This window comes from Spermophilus citellus, assembly GCF_964194105.1.
Source record: "Spermophilus citellus genome assembly, chromosome: X".
NCBI lineage: Eukaryota > Metazoa > Chordata > Mammalia > Rodentia > Sciuridae > Spermophilus > Spermophilus citellus.
The window spans coordinates 16,622,569-16,643,370 of record NC_138190.1 but is presented as its reverse complement, the minus strand read 5'-3'; the positions used below and the strand labels follow the sequence as shown (position 1 = coordinate 16,643,370).

Below are 20,802 nucleotides of genomic sequence, written 5' to 3'. Positions count from 1 at the left end.
ACAACAGGATTACCAAGTGCTGTCTAATAATCCAAGTCACTATAAATTCCCCTTTGATATTGGACTGTTACCCAGAATACAAAAGCAAGCTCTAAGTTATGTGCACTTTCTTAGTAGTTTTTAAGTCATTCTTTTTGCCACAGGCCTCTCCATAAACTCTATTATGTAGCTGTGCATCTAAGAATCTTCTCAAAGTTTCATAGCAGCTATCCTAAATGATCTCATTTCTACACTTAATATACCCGTAAGAGTGGGGATAGAAATAGGCTTTTGACTTTCAACTTTACAGTCAAGCAAAATTTCTTGCTATCCTCAGGTCAACTTTATAAGAAGGAAGTGGTGAATGTAATGGGCTGTGTATCATTTACCACAGTGCTAAATGAAGTCATTATTACTGTTCAAGAAAGGCCCCAAGGCTATCCCATTATAAAGAGATAAATAGTACCAAGTACTATAACAGAAGTAAAAACAATCCAGGAGATACCTTTGTTCTAAGCCAGAGGGAAGAAGAGGGGACTGGGCTGGAAAAAAAAAAAAAAAACAACAAAACACATGAAATGTCTCCTTTGTTATTTTAATTGAGCATTGCTATTCATTTTTTAACTTCCTTATAAGCACCAAATTTTGATATTTAAATCCATTTTGGGGGAAAGAAATCAAACCAAGAACTTCCCTCCAAAACAAAAAAATGGTGTTCATTCCTCCAAACATCCAAATTTAGGTCTACCAAAACTAAAACAAAAAGAAAAAAAAAAAACCCACACAGAACTAAAAAGTAACAAAAATCACATTCTAGGGTCAGTGCACTTTGCAGTCTTTGCTGTACTATCTAATTGCCCTTCAGCTGACTTTCCAAAAATAACACCCTAGCTCATCAAAATATACATTTTCCATTTGCTTTTTTAAATTAAAAATAATAATTAAAAGAAGAGAAACTTTAAGGAGTTCACAATCAATTGCCCGACTCTTTTTAATGTCATGTACAGCATTCAGAGGTCAGGAAAGCTGTTTGCAGCACACATGATTAGGGGATTTTCATCTTCAAGGTTTAGCTTTCTTCCAAACAGTGTAAAATACCCACCTGGACTGAGAGTCAAGGAATGCAAGCAGATAATTCAAGGAGGAACAGGCATCACTTAACATTTGTGTGTTGGCCTACAAATTGGAAGATGGATGAAAAGACTTCATGGCTTAGAGCATTGTGATAATGAGAATGAAAGCCTTTGAACAAGGCCACTCTAAAGTGTGAGATTTCTGAAGGGAGCACTAAGTAGACAAAAGGCTATAGAAATGCACAGATGCTCCTAGGTATCACTACTGCTTACCAGGTCTCACAAAAGGTTTGGGGAATTGGTATGAGAAGGAAAGGAAAGGAAAGGAGGAAAGAGTGAGGAAGTGAGAAAGGCAGAGAGAGGGTGAGCAGGGGGAGAGGGGGAAAAAGGGTAGAAAGAGGGAAGAAGGGGAACCATAGGACTGAAACCTTTTCCCAAATGTTACCAACTGACCTCTCAAACGTCTTAAGCATGTGAACACTCACCTGAATGAACAAAAATGCTCCTGTAGGAAATTATATTCCATACCCTTATAATTATGTAAAAAATGAATCCTAATGTTATGTACAACTAAAAAGAATGAGTGAAAAATGTTCCTGAAGGGAAACCCTGAATCAAGCTGAATGGTAGGAGACACTGAATCTTTCTACAGGCCATGGAAGGACATGGCTGCCTCACAAATAAGAGGATCCCCCTCCTCTCATGGAGGACTTAGGGAATTCTTGCCTCTTGCCCAGCATCTGGCCTCAGCAGGCTGCCTGTGCTCTGCCAGGTTGTCACTTCCAGCCTTACCACAGGCTGACAGCGGGAATCCCTGAATGAAAGACATAATTTTCCTATGTACATATATGAATACACCATAGTGAATCCCACCATCGTGTACCTCTACAGAATGGGGTCCTAAGTAGAATAAGACATAGTCCATGCTTGTATAATTATATCAAAGTGGACTCTACTGTCATGTATAAATAAAAAGAATTTTAAAAAGAGTGAATCTTTAATCACTTAATTTTTTAATCATATAAAAAAAAAACTGCTGTCACAGGAACCTAGGTTCAGCCATAGTCTGCCTACTTTTTAGAAGAAGGAAATACAGTGCAAATTTCCAACAATGATGCTCTAATTTTGGTTTCTCTCCATGTTCTTTCCTTTGTGATTGGGACTAACTTAAGTGGAACTCATGGAGAACACCAGCATTAACTCTGCACTCCCGGCATTATTTCAGCTCTCTATTTCTACTGCAATTAGCAGCAAGTGTAGAAACTAACATTAAAGACTGATGATTTTAATGAGTAAAGTGTCTCTAGGATTTTTATCTGCCACAGGTGGGGCAGCATTTTACACTAGAGCATTACAGGTGCACACAAGTTCCCTGGAGGACTGGTGAAACAGCTCACTGGCCCCATCTCCAGCACTTCTGATGGGGCAGCTGGTCAGGGTGGGTTATGATAATCTGTATATATAACAAGTTCCTAAGTGACGTGGCAGGTCTGGGACCACCTTTGAGAACCTCTTTTTTGGACCAGTGGTACTTGATAATTAAAAGCACCACCTGGCAAACTGTGGCAAGCCACACCCAAGAGTCTCTAAAAGAATAACCCAGAAATCAGTTTTTTTAAAGCTCTCAGCTTAGTTTATATACCACAGATCTATTTGTTTATTACTAGGATTTAAAATATTAAACTAGCACAGGATTGACTTGGGGGTTCTGATCTGACAACACAATGTCACAATCAAAGGATACAATTCCAAGTATGAAGGGACACAGACGATCTCCTTTGAGAATTCCACAGGACAATAGAGGCGCCCGAGCTGTTCTTCATAGAGTGACAAGGCTTCAGTCAAATTAACACAGTTCCCCTAAATCAAAGAAAGAAAAGCAAACAATGGGATTCTTGAGTCCTAGTCATTAGACTGTTTCTAATAAAAGAGAAGAATTCTAGCCTGAGATAAAAGTTCATCTTTAAAAATGAGATAAGGTCTCTGTACTTTCACAAATTGCACAGGATTCTATTTATAGACTTATTAGCTCATTCTCCTTCTACTTCATTTACCAAGCTATTTCAAATTATTAGAGTATGAAGTAATAGAAAGCAGTGAGACCAATTTCTCATTAGTGACACAGTTCACTGTATCTGCACCATGCAATTTAGCAAAGATTCATACACATAACTCATTCAAAGTAAATTTTTCCAATAATGGTCACCATTGTGTAGAAAATGAAGTATTAAAAAAGACAGTGTTCTTGCTTTCCAAATGGTTTAAACTACAACACTAAGAATCTAAAATGTTGACAAGGAACTACATTCACAGTTCATGCTTCTTTCCCCAAATCTGCGATTTACCTTAAGGCATACGACAACAAAAGTTTATTCAGGATATATGCTAAGGATATCTGCCCCCTTGATTGCACTCTTTATCAAAAACTTTCTTCATTGTCATAACTTTTCTCCCTTTTTTGGTCACCACTTTTTCAGTCTCCCTAGCAGCTAGGGATGGTCAATGAGATACAGTGGAAATCTGCTAGGAAAACTTTTGATTCTAAACAATCAAGAATAGAGGGAGTGATCTGCCCCTTCAACTCTCTTCCAGTCTATAACCTGGAGGTGCATTTGGGGCTGCAGCTACGTAGCCATCCTATGTTCACAAAGGAAAAAGGGTAAAGAGAATCAGTGATTAAATCTGCCTACCTCAAGAGCAGTGCTTTGCAATCTTTAATGTGCATATAAACCAAAGGGGATTCTGTTAAAATGCAGATTTTGATTCACTGGTTCTGGGATATGGTTTATCATCATTACAGCACAATCACTACCACCCTCCGCCCAGTGATTTTCACTTTGGATTTAGAAAACAAGATGGGTATATTTAATATCACCTACAATTTTTTAACCATTGAAGTACTTAACATTCAGAATACCACTGAATCTGTATATTAACTCCATTTCTTCTTCACAAGAATTATACTATTGATTTGCCTCAAAATAGCCAAGTACGATATAAGGCAAAATAATATACAAACAAGGCACCCATAATGTGAGAATTTCTGAGAATGGCATTTCAAAACCAACCAGCCAGCCAGCCAGTCAGCCGTGGACAAGAGGTTAGAACTATTCTAAGAGCTGGCCTTGGTGGTTTTAACTTAGCACATTCGCTCAGCATGACGTTGCCATTCAGTGCCAGCCTGTTTAATAACACATCATCTAGGGTCATGCAGTGGGATTTGGCCAAAGTGTCCTTCACCAGCATATAATTTGGTTTCAACATCAAGTTCACCATGAGAGCGTATAAACACCACACGTGTAATTTACGACTCATAAATAGAAAATGCTACCAGTTGTTTTTAGAACACATCACCACTGGGGAAGCTGCTATAGAATGGAAATGCCACCAAGGTGCACAGCTGAAGGGTTTTCTTTTCCATCTTAAAACTGACACCACACTCTCGCTTTAGAGAGGACACATGGGAGGACCTCCTTATAGAGAATGCAGAAAGGAAATGGGAAAGCTTCAATTTGTTCTTTCCCAACACTGCCAAGAAGCAATTTTTAAGAAGAAAAAAAAAAGAAACTCTCCACAAATAGAAACCTACCCCCCAAAATAACATGATACACATTTTACTTTGCTGTCTACTTAAATAGAACACTTTTTCTTTTATTTTTAAGACACATAGGGCATGCAGAATGGAAACCAAAAATAGCAAAAAAACAAATGCCCCTTAAGGATGAGAGAAAGAGATGGAACAATAGGTAGGAATATAACTAGGGGTTAAACTTCAATTCGACAGCATTGTCCCATGTTACGTGTGACAATTTATTTTTTTATTTTATAGATTTCTGTATTGTTTGTACCTTTTAAAGGTAAGTTAATTAATATATTATTTCTTTTTTTAATATTTATTTTTTAGTTTTAGGTGGACACATATCTTTATTTTATTTTTATGTGGTGTTGAGGATTGAACCCAGCGCCCTGCGCAGGCCAGGCGAGCACACTACCGCTTGAGCCATATCCCCAGCCCTAGTATATATTGTTTCTGTAATGTATAAAAAGAAAACTGAAGAACACATCCTTGACATGCCTTTTAAAATCAGGTTCAAAAGCAAACAAAACTAAGTTATATAGGAAATCACAAGTATGTGAACCATCTATAAAGAAAATATAAGAAATTTTTTAAAATGATACTAAGGATGGATTACTTCCAAAAGCAGCAAGTATTAGGCAGGAATATAGTTTGCATAAAGAGTACTGGTAATGCCCAGTTTAAGTTGAGTAGAGTGGTCAGGTGTCTGCTATTATTTCACTGCATAATTTTACACTTATTTTTTATGCATCAAATAGCCTATCATTTTAAAAATAGGGTTGGGGAAAGAAGGCATGTGTTCAAGTCCCAGAACCTTCCTCCTAATCCTATGAGAACAATCCCTCTCCAATTTTACTTCTGACAGCCCCACCTGGACCAGCTCAATTCCCACAATACATTCCCCAGCTTCATGGCATGCTACTAAGGCTGCCTTCAAGCAATAAGGTGACATCACAAACTTTCAATGTGATACAAGCCATTCTGGGCAGGAACATTTAGCTTTTGTGAATCACTATACAACCTATACAGCACTTTTATCCCATCCTTAACCTTACACTCCAGTTCTAAGCTGCACACTTCAGCAAGCAGAGTAAGCATAGCAATAAATTAAGGGTATTGCCCAAGCATATCACTCTGCAGTTTAAAGAAAAATCAAGGTTTGAGGGTACAGGCTTGCCTAACATGCATGAGGCATGAAGCCCTGGGTTCCATTCCCAGCACCAAAACAAATAAACAAACAAAAGCCTTCACTGGTAAGTATATCAATATATCCTCAATTAGGCTACCCTGCTTCTTGACTAGTCTTCAGCTTCCTAAAAGGCCTGCACACTTCATTCCATATGAATCTCAGGATATGGCACATTTCACTACTGGATTTACTCCATGTTCCCCAAAATGAATAACACAAAATGGATATCACAAAACAAGATCACTTTGTATTTCCAACTATAATGAACATAGAGACAGAAAACATGTTGTAATATATCTTCTGGAAAATTCTTGCAAAACAGCAAACCCCTGAGCACATAATACCTGTGATTTCTGAAATAAGTCAATTGGCCAAGGCAAGTTATCAAAGCCTGGATAATAAATATTTATGACTGGACTGGTATTCTAATTAAGCATTTCTATTAGTCTCCCATACTAAGATACCAGTTCTCTATAGGAGTAGTCTACCAGTCAAATGTTCAGGATGAAGAAAACAGTCACATTTCCTTTCCAACACCACCTGTTATCTATTATAAACTGACTGTGGGGATCCACATTTTTTCTCAATCTCCATTAAAAAATTTTCTTTTTGCCATTTTGAGACAGGATTTCACTAAGGTGCCTCAGACTTGTGATCCTCCTGCCTCAGCCTCCCAAGTTGCTATGATCACAGGCCTTAAATTTGCAATCCTCTTGCCTCAGCCATTACTGATGTATGCCATGCCACCTGGCTTTTTTTTTTTGGGGGGGGCGCTCTGTTTTTAGTTAAACATCTTTCTTTAACTTAAACCTGCATGAGCATTCTATTTGCAGAACCATGAAAGAAAAAATGGTATAAATATGCCCTGCTTAAGAAATTCCACTCACAAAAATGCCCAATTCACTGAATCTGGGTTGCTTTTATAATAAGAAGTCTTTGAGCAGCTTTCACTGTAGATATCCTATAAAACAGAGGTCAGCAAACTTCCTCTGTAAATAGCCAGACAGAAAATATTTTAGGCTGTGCAGACCATAAGGCCACCCCCACAACTACTCCTTGTTGCCATTGTAGCACGGAAGCAGCCATAGACACTATGTAATGAATGGGCATGACTGTGTGCCAAGAAAACTACAAAAGCAGCAGAAGGCCATAGTTTGCAGACCCTTACTCTAAATAGAATCAAATTTAGAATGTGTTAAAAAATCACTTCTAAATATCAGGAGATAAATTATCCACTTATAGGTAGTTATGTACTCGCCTCAAAGCTTTGCAACTCTTTCACCAAGTGCAGAGACAGGATGAATCACTACATGCCTATAGGCATTGCACACAGTGGGAAGTGGGAGAAAACAGAATAGGCTAGAGTCTGAGTTGAGGTGTTTCAAAGTTTTATATTATTCATATCAGATCCCATAAAAAGTCCAGGGTTGGGTAGGGTCTGGAGGTAGGAACCTTCCCAGGAAAATATAGACCTCTATCTGTTATCGATGGTGAAACATATTAACCTTTTTTTAAGCCATTGATCAATGGGTACAAAGTTAACAGTAAGATTGGAGCAAGAAATTCTGGTATGCTACTGCATAGAATGGTGACTATGGATAACAAAAATATATTACACATTCTAAAAAGCTAGAAGTAAAGGATTCAGAATGGTCTTTACCATAAAGAAATAAGAAATATTTGAGGACACAAAAATACTTACTGATTGAAACATTATCCCATCTATATTCATGTACTGAAACATCACCTGGTACCTCATTAATATAACAGCTTTCATAGGTTTATATCTTTTAAACAATTTAAAAATTTTAATTAAAAAGTAGCACATATTACTTAACAAATAAAGTACGTATTTTTTAGTGAAATGAGTTCCCAAGATCTAAATACAATATATTATTACTTTGTAAAGTTGTTTACATATACAGAGTCATGTGATTAGGACTGTGGATATATGGTAGAATATGAAATACTGTTTATGATTGTGTTTATGATTTAAATAGTAGTGGGGATATTTTCCTGTAAACCCAGAAGAAGCCAGAGACAAGAGTGCAATACTACCTAAGCTTCTGGCTCAAGGAATTTTTTTACCAAGAGACTGAATTATCAACTAGTTATCTTTGCTGTCACTTTCAGAATTTTATTAAGGATTTTAATAGGTTCTGTGTGTGTGTGTGTGTGTGTATTTATTTATAGAGATGAATAAATATACCTTCAAACATTCATTGAGAATTAAAAATTCACTAGAGAATGAGAAAAACACCACAGTTTGCTTCCATCTGGTGGCAGCAGCTCATACTACAGGCAAAGCTGTTATTAAGTGTATGTTGCTAAATGGGCTTTTCAACCAAAACTGTCCTACAGGATGAGGGGAGAGGGAAAAAAAGAACCACAATCTGTGTCTCCATCTGGTGGCAGCAGTTCATACTACAGCCAAAGACTAGGGTTGACAAATAAGGATAAATCTTGAGTGTTGCTATGAACTGATTAATTCTCAAGAGATGACAGGTCAGGAATTTAGAAACTTACTACTTGAAAAAATATCATCCAGTGACATTGTTCTATCATTAAAAGACATAAATTTTGATAATACACAATCAACCTTCAAACTATAAAATTCTTATTCGGAGTCTTAGGAGGAAAAAAAAAAAACTTGAGTAGCCTACCTGTGTAAAATATTTCCCATCCTGTTTCAATACTTTCATTGAGAGGTCAAGAATCAATCTGAGAAACTCCCATGTGGAATCTGAATGTTAAAAAAATTAAATTTTATAAGTACAGGTTTGCATCAAAAACATCTATCAAAAAATATTCACTCTAGTACTCAATAATACAAAAACAGGAAGGAAGATCCATGAGCTTGAGACCCACTATTAGAGGATTTGTTCATGAACAATAATGGAACAGTCATATAGTTAATCTTACATGCACACACACATAAATTCCAAGGTCAAAATCAAATTTGTATCTACTTAGCATTGTTCTCAAACTACCAAAAAAGATTTGACATAGGACGTCAAGACTATTGATCAGTGGTAAAGTGCTTATGTAGCCTGCAAGAGCCCTGGGTTCCGCTGCCAATAACCTCCACAATGCACCCAAGTAAAAAAAAAAAAAAAAATTCCACAATGGTAATTGTTGAAATCTAAAACTGCTTCAAAGGGGGAAGTAGCAACATTGGGAGAGATATGCAAGGGACATCAGATTGGGACCCCATTCTGCAAACTCAGCCAGTAAATCAAGTTTACAGAAAAAAAACATTAATAGAAAACACAAACTAGCAGCAATTGGGGGCATGTGGTTTGAGGAGAATTGTCTCATGTTGCTTACAAAGATTATCAGTTTGTCCCATTATAGGTAAAAACACATTATTTAAATAAAATATCAAATAATTTAATGTCTCCGTATTGTGATTATGGGCCATTTCACTTAATGTTTGTTTCAAATGACTGAATTAATTCATTTAAAGGCAGAACAGGAATTAAAGCCAAATCCGAATCCAGGCATCTTTCCACCATGGCCCTCAGTTTAACTCCCTTTAAAAAAATGAAATAGAGGGCTGGGGATGTGGCTCAAGCGGTAGCACGCTCGCCTCACAAGCGTGCGGCCCGGGTTCGATCCTCAGCACCACATACCAACAAAGATGTTGTGTCTGCCGAGAACTAAAAAAAATAAATATTAAAAATTTTTTCTCTCTCTCTCTCTCTCTCTCTCTCTCTCTCTCTCTCTCTCTTTAAAAAAAAATTTTAAAAAATGAAATAGGGGCTGGGGCTGTAGCTCAGTGGTAGCACGCTAGTCTAGCATGCATGAGGCACTGGGTTCGATTCTCAGCACCACATATAAATAAATAAAAAATAAAAGTCCATCAACAACTAAAAAATATTTTTTCAAAAAAATGAAAGAACTAGACAATCTCTAAAATCCTTTCACCTTCACAAAGTGCCAGGAGAAAACATTTCCATTAATAGTTATCTTGGTTAAAAACAAAACACAATCTACCTTCTTCTGGAGATGTGGAGATTGGAACAGCTGTCAAATCATTAATCACATAATCAAACTCTCTCCCTTCTTTGGCGTACCTCTTCAGTACTGGAATACAGTCTTCTATTAGAACCTTCCAGAGATAATAGGATTATACAAGTGAGCCAATACATGTGGATGTAATTAAACAACACTATTATAGAGGAAGGGGAAAAATGCAAGCTGGAGATTAGATCCACAGCACCTGCCACACAAAAATAGACCTTCATCCATGTATGTAATGGCAAAAATAAGTGTTTCAGTATATGCCTCATATGCCTTCTCATTTCAACTAAACAACAATTCTTACAAGGCCTGTTATCATCACCATTTTACCAATGGAGAAAGTGACTTAAGAGAGGTTACACCCAAAGCCACCCAATAAACAGACAAAAAGTACACCAAGAACTATCTGAAAGCCAAGTTCATATTTTTAACTCTGATCCTGATTCCCTCTCCTAATACTATCTGAATTTTCTTCTAGTTTTTGTAATTTATACTAAACACTGAATGACTTCATGGCTTATTAATTTTTGCATCTTAAACTATTAACCTATGGTTTCTGAAATATTGAGTACTACAGATAATTAAGTCATTTCATAAATATCAACTTCCACCTTGGGCTGGGGATGTGGCTCAAGCGGTAGCGCGCTCGCCTTGCATGCGTGCGGCCCGGGTTCGATCCTCAGCACCACATACCAACAAAGATGTTGTGTCCGTCAAGAACTAAAAAAATAAATATTAAAAATTCTCTCTCTCTCTCTCTCTCTCTCTCTCTCTCTCTCTCCTCTCTCACTCTCTTTAAAAAAAAAAAGAGAATGTTTTTCCTTTAATTCCTTTAAAAAAAAAAAAAACTTCCACCATAGAAAAGTCATCAAGAGTGGAGAATAGTAGTTAAAGGCTGAAATTTGCAGACAGATCCTGTATAGTAAATATAGTAGACTCCCCCTTATATGCAGTTTCACTAGGCATGGTTTTAATTACCCTTGGCCAACCTCAGTCTGAATGTATTAAATGGAAAATTCCAGAAATAAACAATTTGTAAGTTTTAAATTGTGTGCTGTTCTCATGATGAAATTTCACATCACTCTGTGCAGGACATAAATCATCCATTCGTCCAGAGTATATATTACTACTAGTCATTTAATAGCCACTTAGTAGCCACCTCAGTTATCAGACTATTATAATATCGCAGAGCTTGTGTTAAAGTAACCCTTATTTTGGGGGCTGGGGATGTGGCTCAAGCCGTAGCACGCTCGCCTGGCATGCGTGCGGCCCGGGTTCGATCCTCAGCACCACATACCAACAAAGATGTTGTGTCCGCCGAGAACTAAAAATAAAAATATTAAAAATTCTCTCTCTCTCTCTCTCTCTCTCTCTCTTCTCTCACTCTCTCTTTAAAAAAAAAAAAAAAGTAACCCTTATTTTGCTTAATATGGCCCCAAAGCACAAAACCAATGGTGCTGGAATTTTGTTACAGTATGTTATTACTGCTGTTCTACTTTATTAATAATAGCTATTATTAATCTTACTCTACATAGCTTATAAATTCAATCTCATCATAAGTATATATATATAGACATGGTATATATAGAAATCTGTACTACCTACAATTTCAAGCATCCACTAGGGATCTGGGATCATATTCCTCCAGAATAAGAGAGGACTAATAAATTTTGGGTTTGCCTCATCTTTGAAATACTGAAGCTATATGCTGAGGACACACCTGGGTCTAAGTAAAACCCTGAACGAGACAGGAGTTATTCTCCTCATCTGTTGTTTTCCTAATTACAAAAAAAAAAAATTGCATGTACCAAGTCAGAAATCAAAAGTGTGCCACAATTCCCTATGATGACATCCTGTAGTTTTTAATCAGTCATAATTTTAAAAGAATTTCACTGTCCTATTGTTTTTATGACTTGTCTCAATGCATCAGAATAGTTCAAGTAGGCAAAGGTGACGTACTAACAGCATCTTATAATCTACATATTAATCTCATTTGTCATAATTTTCCCAGTCATATAGATTCTTATACTCACACACACCTAAACACAAATGTGTTCTGTTTTGTAAAACCTGAATCACATACATCAATCTCAACTTGGACATTTTTGTCTTTGTTTTTATCTTTATTATAATAATTGTATTTCTATATAATGAATTTTAAAATTATGCCATTTCACTAAAAATGTTCTACTCTTGTGATCACCAAGCCTTGGCCTCTATGAACATAACAAACTTCCTTCTCCTGATGCCTTCATCTGTGAGCTGGGTGCTCAAACACTGGGTTAGTAAGGTAATCAGCCACATGTGTTTTAAGTTTTCAGTTTTGGAAACAACTCATGTTCCAACCAACAATGCCTGCAAGCCACAATTTCCTTGCATCCTCCCTAGCATGGAGTACTGTCCTAAATTTTGCCAAGTTGCTTGCTAATGTTTCCAAATAAACTTCCTGGGTCATCAACAGGGGTAAGCATCTTGAAGTATTTTGAAAAGTCATTTGACTTTCTCCTTCTAAAAAGTACCAGTTCATATTCTTTATTTTTTTTTTAAATTTAGCTAACTTCATTTTTAAATTTTAAGTGGTAAGGACTCTTTTTATTAGTCATGGGATCAAAACCCTATCATATTTGTTACCAGTACTATTCTAGTCTGTCTTATGGCTTGGTAATGCCAACAAAACAGCATCCGCATTTTCTGAATGTCTTTTCTTAAAATGTTTCCCAATTCTAAATTTTCATAAATCTATTGATCTGAAATTCCTCTTTCCATGGTTTCTAGGGTTAGCTAACTTTGTTCTCATGCAGATGGCTAGCCCACTATGGCTTATTAAATCAATTAAACCTCCTTTTCCCAAGTGAACTGAAACGTATCTTACATCTTAGGTCATGCACTAAGGATCATGTACTAACACTATATGTAGGGATACACACCCAAATATGCAAGTTCCTGTTTCATTCCACTAAACTATGTCTAATCCTATGACATATTTCCTATTTGAATACTGTGACTTAAATTAGCAATCAATAGGGGCTGGGGTTGTGGTTCAGTGGTAGAGCGCTCACCTAGTATGTGCGAGGCCCTGGGTTCGATCCTCAGCACCACATATAAATAAATAAATTAAATAAAGATATTTAAAAAAATAGCAATCAATAGGACAAGTCTCCCTTCAATATGATTATTTTCCAAAATCTTCTTGACTATTCTTAGATATCTATTTATCTTTTAAAATGAACTTTAAAATCACTAGGTCTAAGTCTAAATCTACTCCTTGGAATTGCTTGTAACTACAAAAAACAAAAACAGGTTTTTTTTTTTCTCTTATCTGTGAAGGAAATAAGCATGCCTCTCCTCCACATATTCAGGCTTTATGTGATATCTTTCAATAAGATCTTAACATAATTCAGATAACTCTCAGAACACCATTCGTGTTCAGTTTTTCCTAGGTGTTTAACAGTTGGTTATTACTTTGAATAGGATTTCCTGCTCACTCACTCCTCCCTTTTTTCAAACTATTCAGCATTTCAGCAGGGAAAATATTTTTCATCTGTCCCTATCTATCACTTTACCAAATTCTCATGAATCCAACTGATTTTCTATGGTTCCTAGATTTTTTACAGTGTTCATCTTCCTACCTGACTATATTACTTGCCTCAAAAACAACCATGAAGACAAATAATAAGCATCCTCTTTTTGTTCCTAGTTTTCAGGTGAAATAGCTTTTACCACTTATATTACTATAATTTACTATTGTTTCTTTTTTTTAATATTTATTTTTTTAGTTGTAGTTGGACACAATACCTTTATTCCATTCATTTATTTTTTTATGTGGTGCTGAGGATCAAACCCAGGGCCCCACACATGCTAGGCGAGCACTTTACCGTTGAACCACAATCCTAGCCCCTACTATTAAGTTTCTGATAATTAGTTTTCTATTATGTTTTGATGATTCCCTCTAGTGCAATTTTATTTTACTTAAAGAATTTTTATAAGAATGACTGCTAGGCTGCAGTTGTGGCTCGATGGTAGAGCAGTTGCCTAGCACATGTGAGGCACACAGTTTGATCCTCAGCACCACATAAATGAATGAATGTATAAAAATAAATAAATAAAGGTAATGTGTACATCTACCAAAAAAAAAAAAAAAGAATGGGGACTGTGGTTGTGATTCAGTGGTAGAATGCTCACCTAGCACACATGAGGCACTGGGCTCAATCCTCAGTACCACATAAAAATAAATAAATAAAATAAAGGTATTATATCCATCTACAACTAAAAATATTTTTTAAAAAATGACTGGGGGCTGGGGATATAGCTCAGTAGTTCAGTTGGTAGAGTACTTGCCTCACATGCCCAAGGCCCTGGGTTCAATCCCCAGCACCACCAAAAAACACTTAAAAAAAAAATGACTGCTAAGTATTCTCAAATTCTTGTAATTTGTTAATATATCACTCTTTGTTCATATAATGAATTATGTTAACTGTATTTCTCAAAATTCACGTCTTTACATATCTAAATGAAATCCTACTTAGGCACAATGTAGAATTCTTAAATAAGTTTGTACATTTTACTTGGAAACCTTGTGTGTGTGTGTGTGTGTGTGTGTGTGTGTGTGTGTGTGTACATGTAAATGTATGATCAGTCTTCAGTTTTCTTGGTATACTACCTGTACTTCAGTATTAAAGTTATTCCATAGTTATAAATCCAGGAGGGCTTTGAAATGTTTTCTATTTTCTAAACAAATGTGAAATAGCTGCAAAGCCTTGGCTTCTCATCAATGGTAGCACTTTAATGGACAAGGGACTTGCATGCCCCTGAGGGAAAGTGGTCAGGTAGGTCTTTCTTCCCCCACAGAGGAGGCCATGCACTCAGCCCCCAAACCTATCAACTCTTGAGAGTAATCCCAGCAGCTCAGGAGGCTGAGACAGCCTCAGCAACTGGTGAGGCACTAAGCAACTCAGCGAGACCCTGTCTCTAAATAAAATACAAAACAGGGCTGGGGATGTGTCTCAGAGAGAGAGAGAGAACTCAAGTCAGTCACAGAAGAATTTTCCAGGCTCCCCCTGGTAATGGTGATGTTCCAGAAAAGAGGAGGATGAGGATGCACTCCAAAACCAACTCTCTCCAATGATGCCTTAACTAAAAGCAAGATGTGATTTGATACTATGAGTTCTTTTAACAGGTGAATTTAACAATATTCATTCACTTATTATTTTTTAATTTATATTTTTATTAGTACATTATAGTTTCACATAATTGTGTTCATTTTGACAAATTCACAATTGCATAACTTATTTTGCTCCATTTCAATCCTCATTAAGACCTCCTTCTCTTCCCACCTCCCTCCCCCGATCTACTTCTATATTAATCTTCCTTCTATTTAACATTATAGCTATACATAAAAGTGGAATTGATTGTGATATATTCATATAGTATAATTTGATCAATGCATATTTACTGAGCACGAACAAACAAAACCCCAGTCGACAACTCAATTGTTTGGGTTTTTGCTTGTGGTCTTAATCCAGGTAAGAAAGCCACATAAGAAGGAAGGGAGATAGGAGTCTATGCCACACTCCTATAACCTTAAAGAAATTCCCTTTAAATTCTCTAAGTTTCATTCTCATCCTGGAGTTGAAATAGTACCACCAGTTACAAGTATAAAAGTTAAATACCATGGGCAGAGGGTCTGGTTCGTTGTTTGCAAACAGTGGTAACTTTAAACTCATGAAACAATTTGATTAAATATGTTAAATAGCTGCAAACACACTCTGAACAACCTAATGTACCCTCCCCCAACTGTAAGGATTGAACCCAGTGCTTCACATTTATTAGGCAAGTGCTCTACAGCTCAGCTAAATCCCACTCCTTTTTAAAAATATTATTTTGAGACAGGGTCTTGCTTGGTTGTCCAGACTGGCCTTAAACTTGCAATCCTCCTGCCTCAGCCTCTGAAGTAACTGGGATTATCACCACACACATCCCACCTTTAAGCTTTCATATAGTGAAGCTGAATTTATGTCTTTCTCCCCTATTTCCCATAAAACAATCACAACTGAATTTTAAGGTGCACAAAATTCCTCTCAAAAGACTAACATGCATGTACCATGAAATCAAATTTAGATGCACATACATTAGGGAAGGAGGTATTAAATAATTTACATATTAAATTAAAGCACTCATCAAAATTTCTGAAGAAACACATTAAAAATTCTGTTAAAATACGTATTTTCTTAGATGCCTTGCTTCAACAAACCTGTAGGTATGTGTACCAAACATGCATCTACGAAATACAATACAAAATATGTACTACACATCACAAGCACAGTGGAATTTAGAACAGAAATTAATTGCTTATTAACAAGACATTGCTCCTATCTCATGCATTTTAATCATGTATACCTACCAATTAAGTATACCTGAATTCCTACTGAAGGATCAAAACTCAAAGAAATGATTCAGGATAAAACAGAAGGTGATGATTGCCAATTCATAAAAAGGTACATGACATCTTTTCTACAAGAATTAATGAGGTTGGGGGTATTGCTCAGTGGTAAAGTGTGTGCCTGAATGTGATCCCCAGCACCAAAAATAAAAAAGTAATGTGATTCAATTCAAACTGACTCAAACCTGGAATTGGTGGTTTACTTCTCCTTATCTGTACATATCCACCCTAAATGTAAGTGTACACTGAACTCACATAGAGACACTCACATAGAGAGACAATCTATTTATCTTCTTAACCAATTATCTAAAAGCTGTTTTAAGATACAATTCCAATCAATAATTCATACCAGTTGTCCTAAAATACATTACCAGGAAAACATAATTACCTGATAGCAGTCTCCTTTAAGATTGTCTAAGACGTCACCACATGTTTTTCGCATATATTTCTTACATCCATCAATCACCATTTGGTCAATGTCCGAAACAGGTTAAGGAGAATTTAAATGTATCAAAGAATTCTGAAATAGTAACACTATTTTTAAAGAAGGTCAAGACAAAAATGAAGGGGTTTTTTGTTGTTGTTATTACTGTTTACTTGTTTTGTTTTGTCTTGTTTGGTACTAGGGATTGAACCCAGGGGCACTTTACCACTGAGCCACATCCCCAGCCCTTTTCATTTTGAGAGAGAGTCTAGCTGAGTTGCTTAAGGCCTCACTAAGTTGCTGAGGTTGGCCTTGAATTTGAAATCCTTCTGACTTAGCCTCCTGAGACACTGGGATTATAGGTGGGCACCATTGAGTCTGACAAACATAAAGGTCTTATAGGACTTTGAGTATCATAGGCTAAAGAAAGTTGATGACATAATGGTTTTATTTTCACACTAGGAATACTAAAAAAGAAATGAATTTTTTTCTTTTATCTTTAATTTTTGTTCATAATACTGGGAATTAAGCCCAGGGCCTCATGTATGCCAGGCAAGCACTCTACTACTGAGCAACATCCCCAGCCCCCTGAATTTTTTTTTTTTTTTTTTTTTTTTTTTTTTTTTTTTTTTTTTTTTTTTTTTATGAAATGGCTTAGGGAAGCCATTTTGGTAACTGCTAAACAGCAGACAGGGTACCAAAGCCACTTCCTCTTTAATTCTCAACTATGCTATCTCTGCTTCTTTGTTGGTAGCCACATAAAAAGCTACCAGTACTAAACTGAAGCATTTGTTGAAGGCAGTCTATGTAACACGTCTGCCTTTAGTCTGTGGTAATATTAACTTGAGTCTTAAAACACAAAAAGGGAAGAAAAAAAGAAGCCCAGTGAACTTGTTCTTTTATATGACAAAGGATATCTCTACCATAGTGACCATCTTTGGTTTCAGTTTGACTATTTCACATAATATACCCCCATCTCCGCCTCCTAGAATCAGCACATCTTTGCCAGTGTAATCTTCTTTGCCACTGCCCATGATAGCCCGGGTATACGCCAGATCACTCTCTGCCAGATCTAGAGAGAAGAAACAAAGAGCCAAATGGTGACTACACAAATACACAAACCACCTGATCTCACTATCCTAGAAAGTGCTGGAATCTAGCCTGTAATATAAAATTTTCAATCTTTGAAAACTATCAGTAGCATTTATTTACTTACTTAATTACTTGCTTGCTTACTTACTTATTTATTTATTTAGATTGAGGAGTTTTTAATCAACCCTTTGTCTCTGACACTACTGTCTTTTAATATATACATTCACAACATATTAATTAACCTGTAGATTGCCTGGATTTTCATGTAAACTTTGTGTTGACATTATTTTTTCTTGTGATGAGTACGTGGATTATATTTCAAAAGAAAGTGCAATTGCTTATTTAAAAATACTTTGTTAGAGAAAAATGCAAACATTAAGTAGGTCTCATCTAACACCATACAGAAATGAACAGTTAGTAGTCAGTGTAAAGAAAATCCACCCTTGGGAATGTGCTTATATGCTGAATAATTAAAGCAATGTCATCTTTAGGGATGAAATGATATGATATCTGGGAGCTATTTCAAAATAATATGACAGGAACAAAATGTACACATTGGGGCTTAGGTGAAACAAGACTGGCCAAGAGTTCATAATTGTTGATGTTCAAATGGTGAGTACATACTACTTAAGGTTTGAATATTTCCCTAACAAAGTATTTAAAATAAGCAATTGTACTTTCTTTTGCAATATAATCCAACTATTCATCACAAGAAAAAAAGTCAAGACAAAATTTACATGAAAATCCAGGCAATCTACAGGTTAATAGATTGTAAATGTTTGTCTTAAAAGATAGCAGTGTTAGAGACAAACTTGGGCAAATCCATATCTGTGGTACTTGTCAGGAAAACACAACCATTCAACATACCATGACCTTATCACTTAATCAAGACAGGGATAGATTCTGCAACTTGTATTTGGGGTAAAAAAGGGGAGTTCATAACCAACTTGAATCAAATGTATGGAAGATGACATGTCATGAGCTTTGTAATGTTTTGAACAACCAATAAAAAAAAAGTACATAGGAAAGAGTTAAAAAAAAAAAAGACAGGGATAGAATACTTACTAACATCCCCGCTGAGGATAAGAATATTTCCAAACTGCTTCGAGTGTAGAATTTTAATGTTCTGATAAGGAGAATCTTCATCATATACTACTTCATCTATGTCGTACTCAACCAGGCGTCCATCAGCAGTAGGCCAATATCTGTCAATGGCCCCTCCTCGAACTATGGGAGGCAATCTGGAAGAAAAAGGGAAACAGAAATGAGCCTTTTTTCAATGCAGCCTTAAAAGGGGATAAGGGATGAAGAGTGCACAACAGAAAGCCACATGCCACAGGTGGATACTTTAAAAGAACAAAAACAAATCCAGAGATTGGGCATTTAATTTTATACATCCTCAAACACAAAGAAACTGAGAACACATTGCACATACAACACAAGATCAACGTATCAACAACTATTACACATGAGTTTAAAGTTTTTCACAAACTTTCTGACATGCTTTACATTTTTCCTAATAAATAGCTGAAGGAGAAAATGGTCACTGCAGGTATCACACTTCATCCCCATATACTTTTTTTTAATATTATTTTAGTTGGCAATGGACCTTTATTTTATTTATTTATTTTTATGCAGTGCTGATAATCTAACCCAGTGCCTTACATGCTAGGCAAGCACCCTACCGCTGAGCCACAACCCCAGCCCCTCCCCATATACTTTTGCTTAAGACCTTTTACATAACCATATGGCCGTTACCAGTGTCAACCATTATCTAGTACAGAGTTCACCTTCAAGATTCCTTAAATGTCCCAATTATGTCCTTTATTGCAGTTCTGATTTTGAATAAAGGTTTATACACTGCATTTTTCTATTATTCTTTTATTTTCTTAACCCTTATTTTACTTAGAATATTCTTTTTCTATTCTGGTATGTTTTATGATTTCTCTACAAAGTTCAGATCAGGTATTCTAAAGAAAAATCCCTTCTGTGAGTTTGCCTGGTCTTTTCATGATCAGTCAGGTTGACATATTACACAGGCACCTCATAAGGAACACAAGAGGTGTTCCTGTCCTACCACTGGTGATGCAAAGTGGGTGGGCATTTGGTTACAGTAATGCTTGCTGGATCTCTCATTTGCAAAGGTCCCTTTCACCCACAGAAATTACTAAGCAGGCTGTGGTGGGGCCTCTGAAGCTGGGTGACTGTCCTGATCTGCCAATATATTTTTACCAGTGGCTGTGTTATCTAGAAGATTCTTGCCTGAACTAATTATTATTGGAGTAGCTACAAAATGATGAGTTTCTTGGTCCATGCTTTTATAAATACTCAGTGGTTTAGACAGGATGAATAACTAGAAAATACCAGTAGAGGGCACTAAATGACAGGAGAAAAGGGACCTGGAAAGGGGGCTTGGCAAATCTAACTCAAACACAAAGAAGCTGAGAACACATTGCACATACAACACAAGAGCATGCAAGTTGTGTTCTCAAACATAGTAGTGTTCAATAGTAAAATGGCATGAAGTATAGCTACAGACACCCACAACACTAGAACATAACTACCTCTGCCTTATTGCTGAGTCTCTTCCCACTCCCCAATCATTGGCTTCCAAGAGTAACAGTTTGAGCCTGTTACAAGTTAACAAGGTTTTCTCTGAGAAAATACTAACATCATAAAGAGCACTAAAGCTGACAAAGAAAATTTCCTTAAGCTCTCATTTAATCCTAAAAACTCCAGATTTAACCACTTCATCTTTCCAGTGAACAAATCCAGCTTTCAAAATGTTAGGCAGACCAGAGAGGTATTTCTTTAAAAGAACAAAAACAAATCCAGATTTGGGGCATTTACCTTTATACATCCACAACCACATATCAACAACTATTACACATACGAGTTTAGTTTTTCATAAACTTTCTGACATGCTTTACATTTTTCCTAATAAAAAGCTGAAGGAGAAAATGGTCACTGAAGGTATCACACTTCATCCCCATATACTTTAAAAAA

The 20,802-nt window shown here is 36.3% G+C and overlaps 1 protein-coding gene across 2 annotated transcripts in view; it reads right to left on the bottom strand.

The window, feature by feature from the left end:
* Nucleotides 1-560: 560 nt before the first annotated feature.
* SMS (spermine synthase) overlaps nt 561-20,802 on the bottom strand; it is a 56,488-nt gene continuing 36,246 nt past the window's right edge. For both annotated transcript variants that reach the window (XM_081277985.1, XM_081277984.1), the window contains 7 exons: nt 18,862-19,037; nt 17,622-17,776; nt 16,669-16,758; nt 9,815-9,929; nt 8,482-8,561; nt 2,797-2,912; nt 561-1,081 (listed from right to left, as the gene is read on the bottom strand). In XM_081277985.1, coding sequence (XP_081134111.1) covers nt 1,042-1,081; nt 2,797-2,912; nt 8,482-8,561; nt 9,815-9,929; nt 16,669-16,758; nt 17,622-17,776; nt 18,862-19,037 — 772 coding nt within the window. In that variant the 3' untranslated portion in view covers nt 561-1,041. The remainder of the gene's footprint in view (nt 1,082-2,796; nt 2,913-8,481; nt 8,562-9,814; nt 9,930-16,668; nt 16,759-17,621; nt 17,777-18,861; nt 19,038-20,802) is intronic.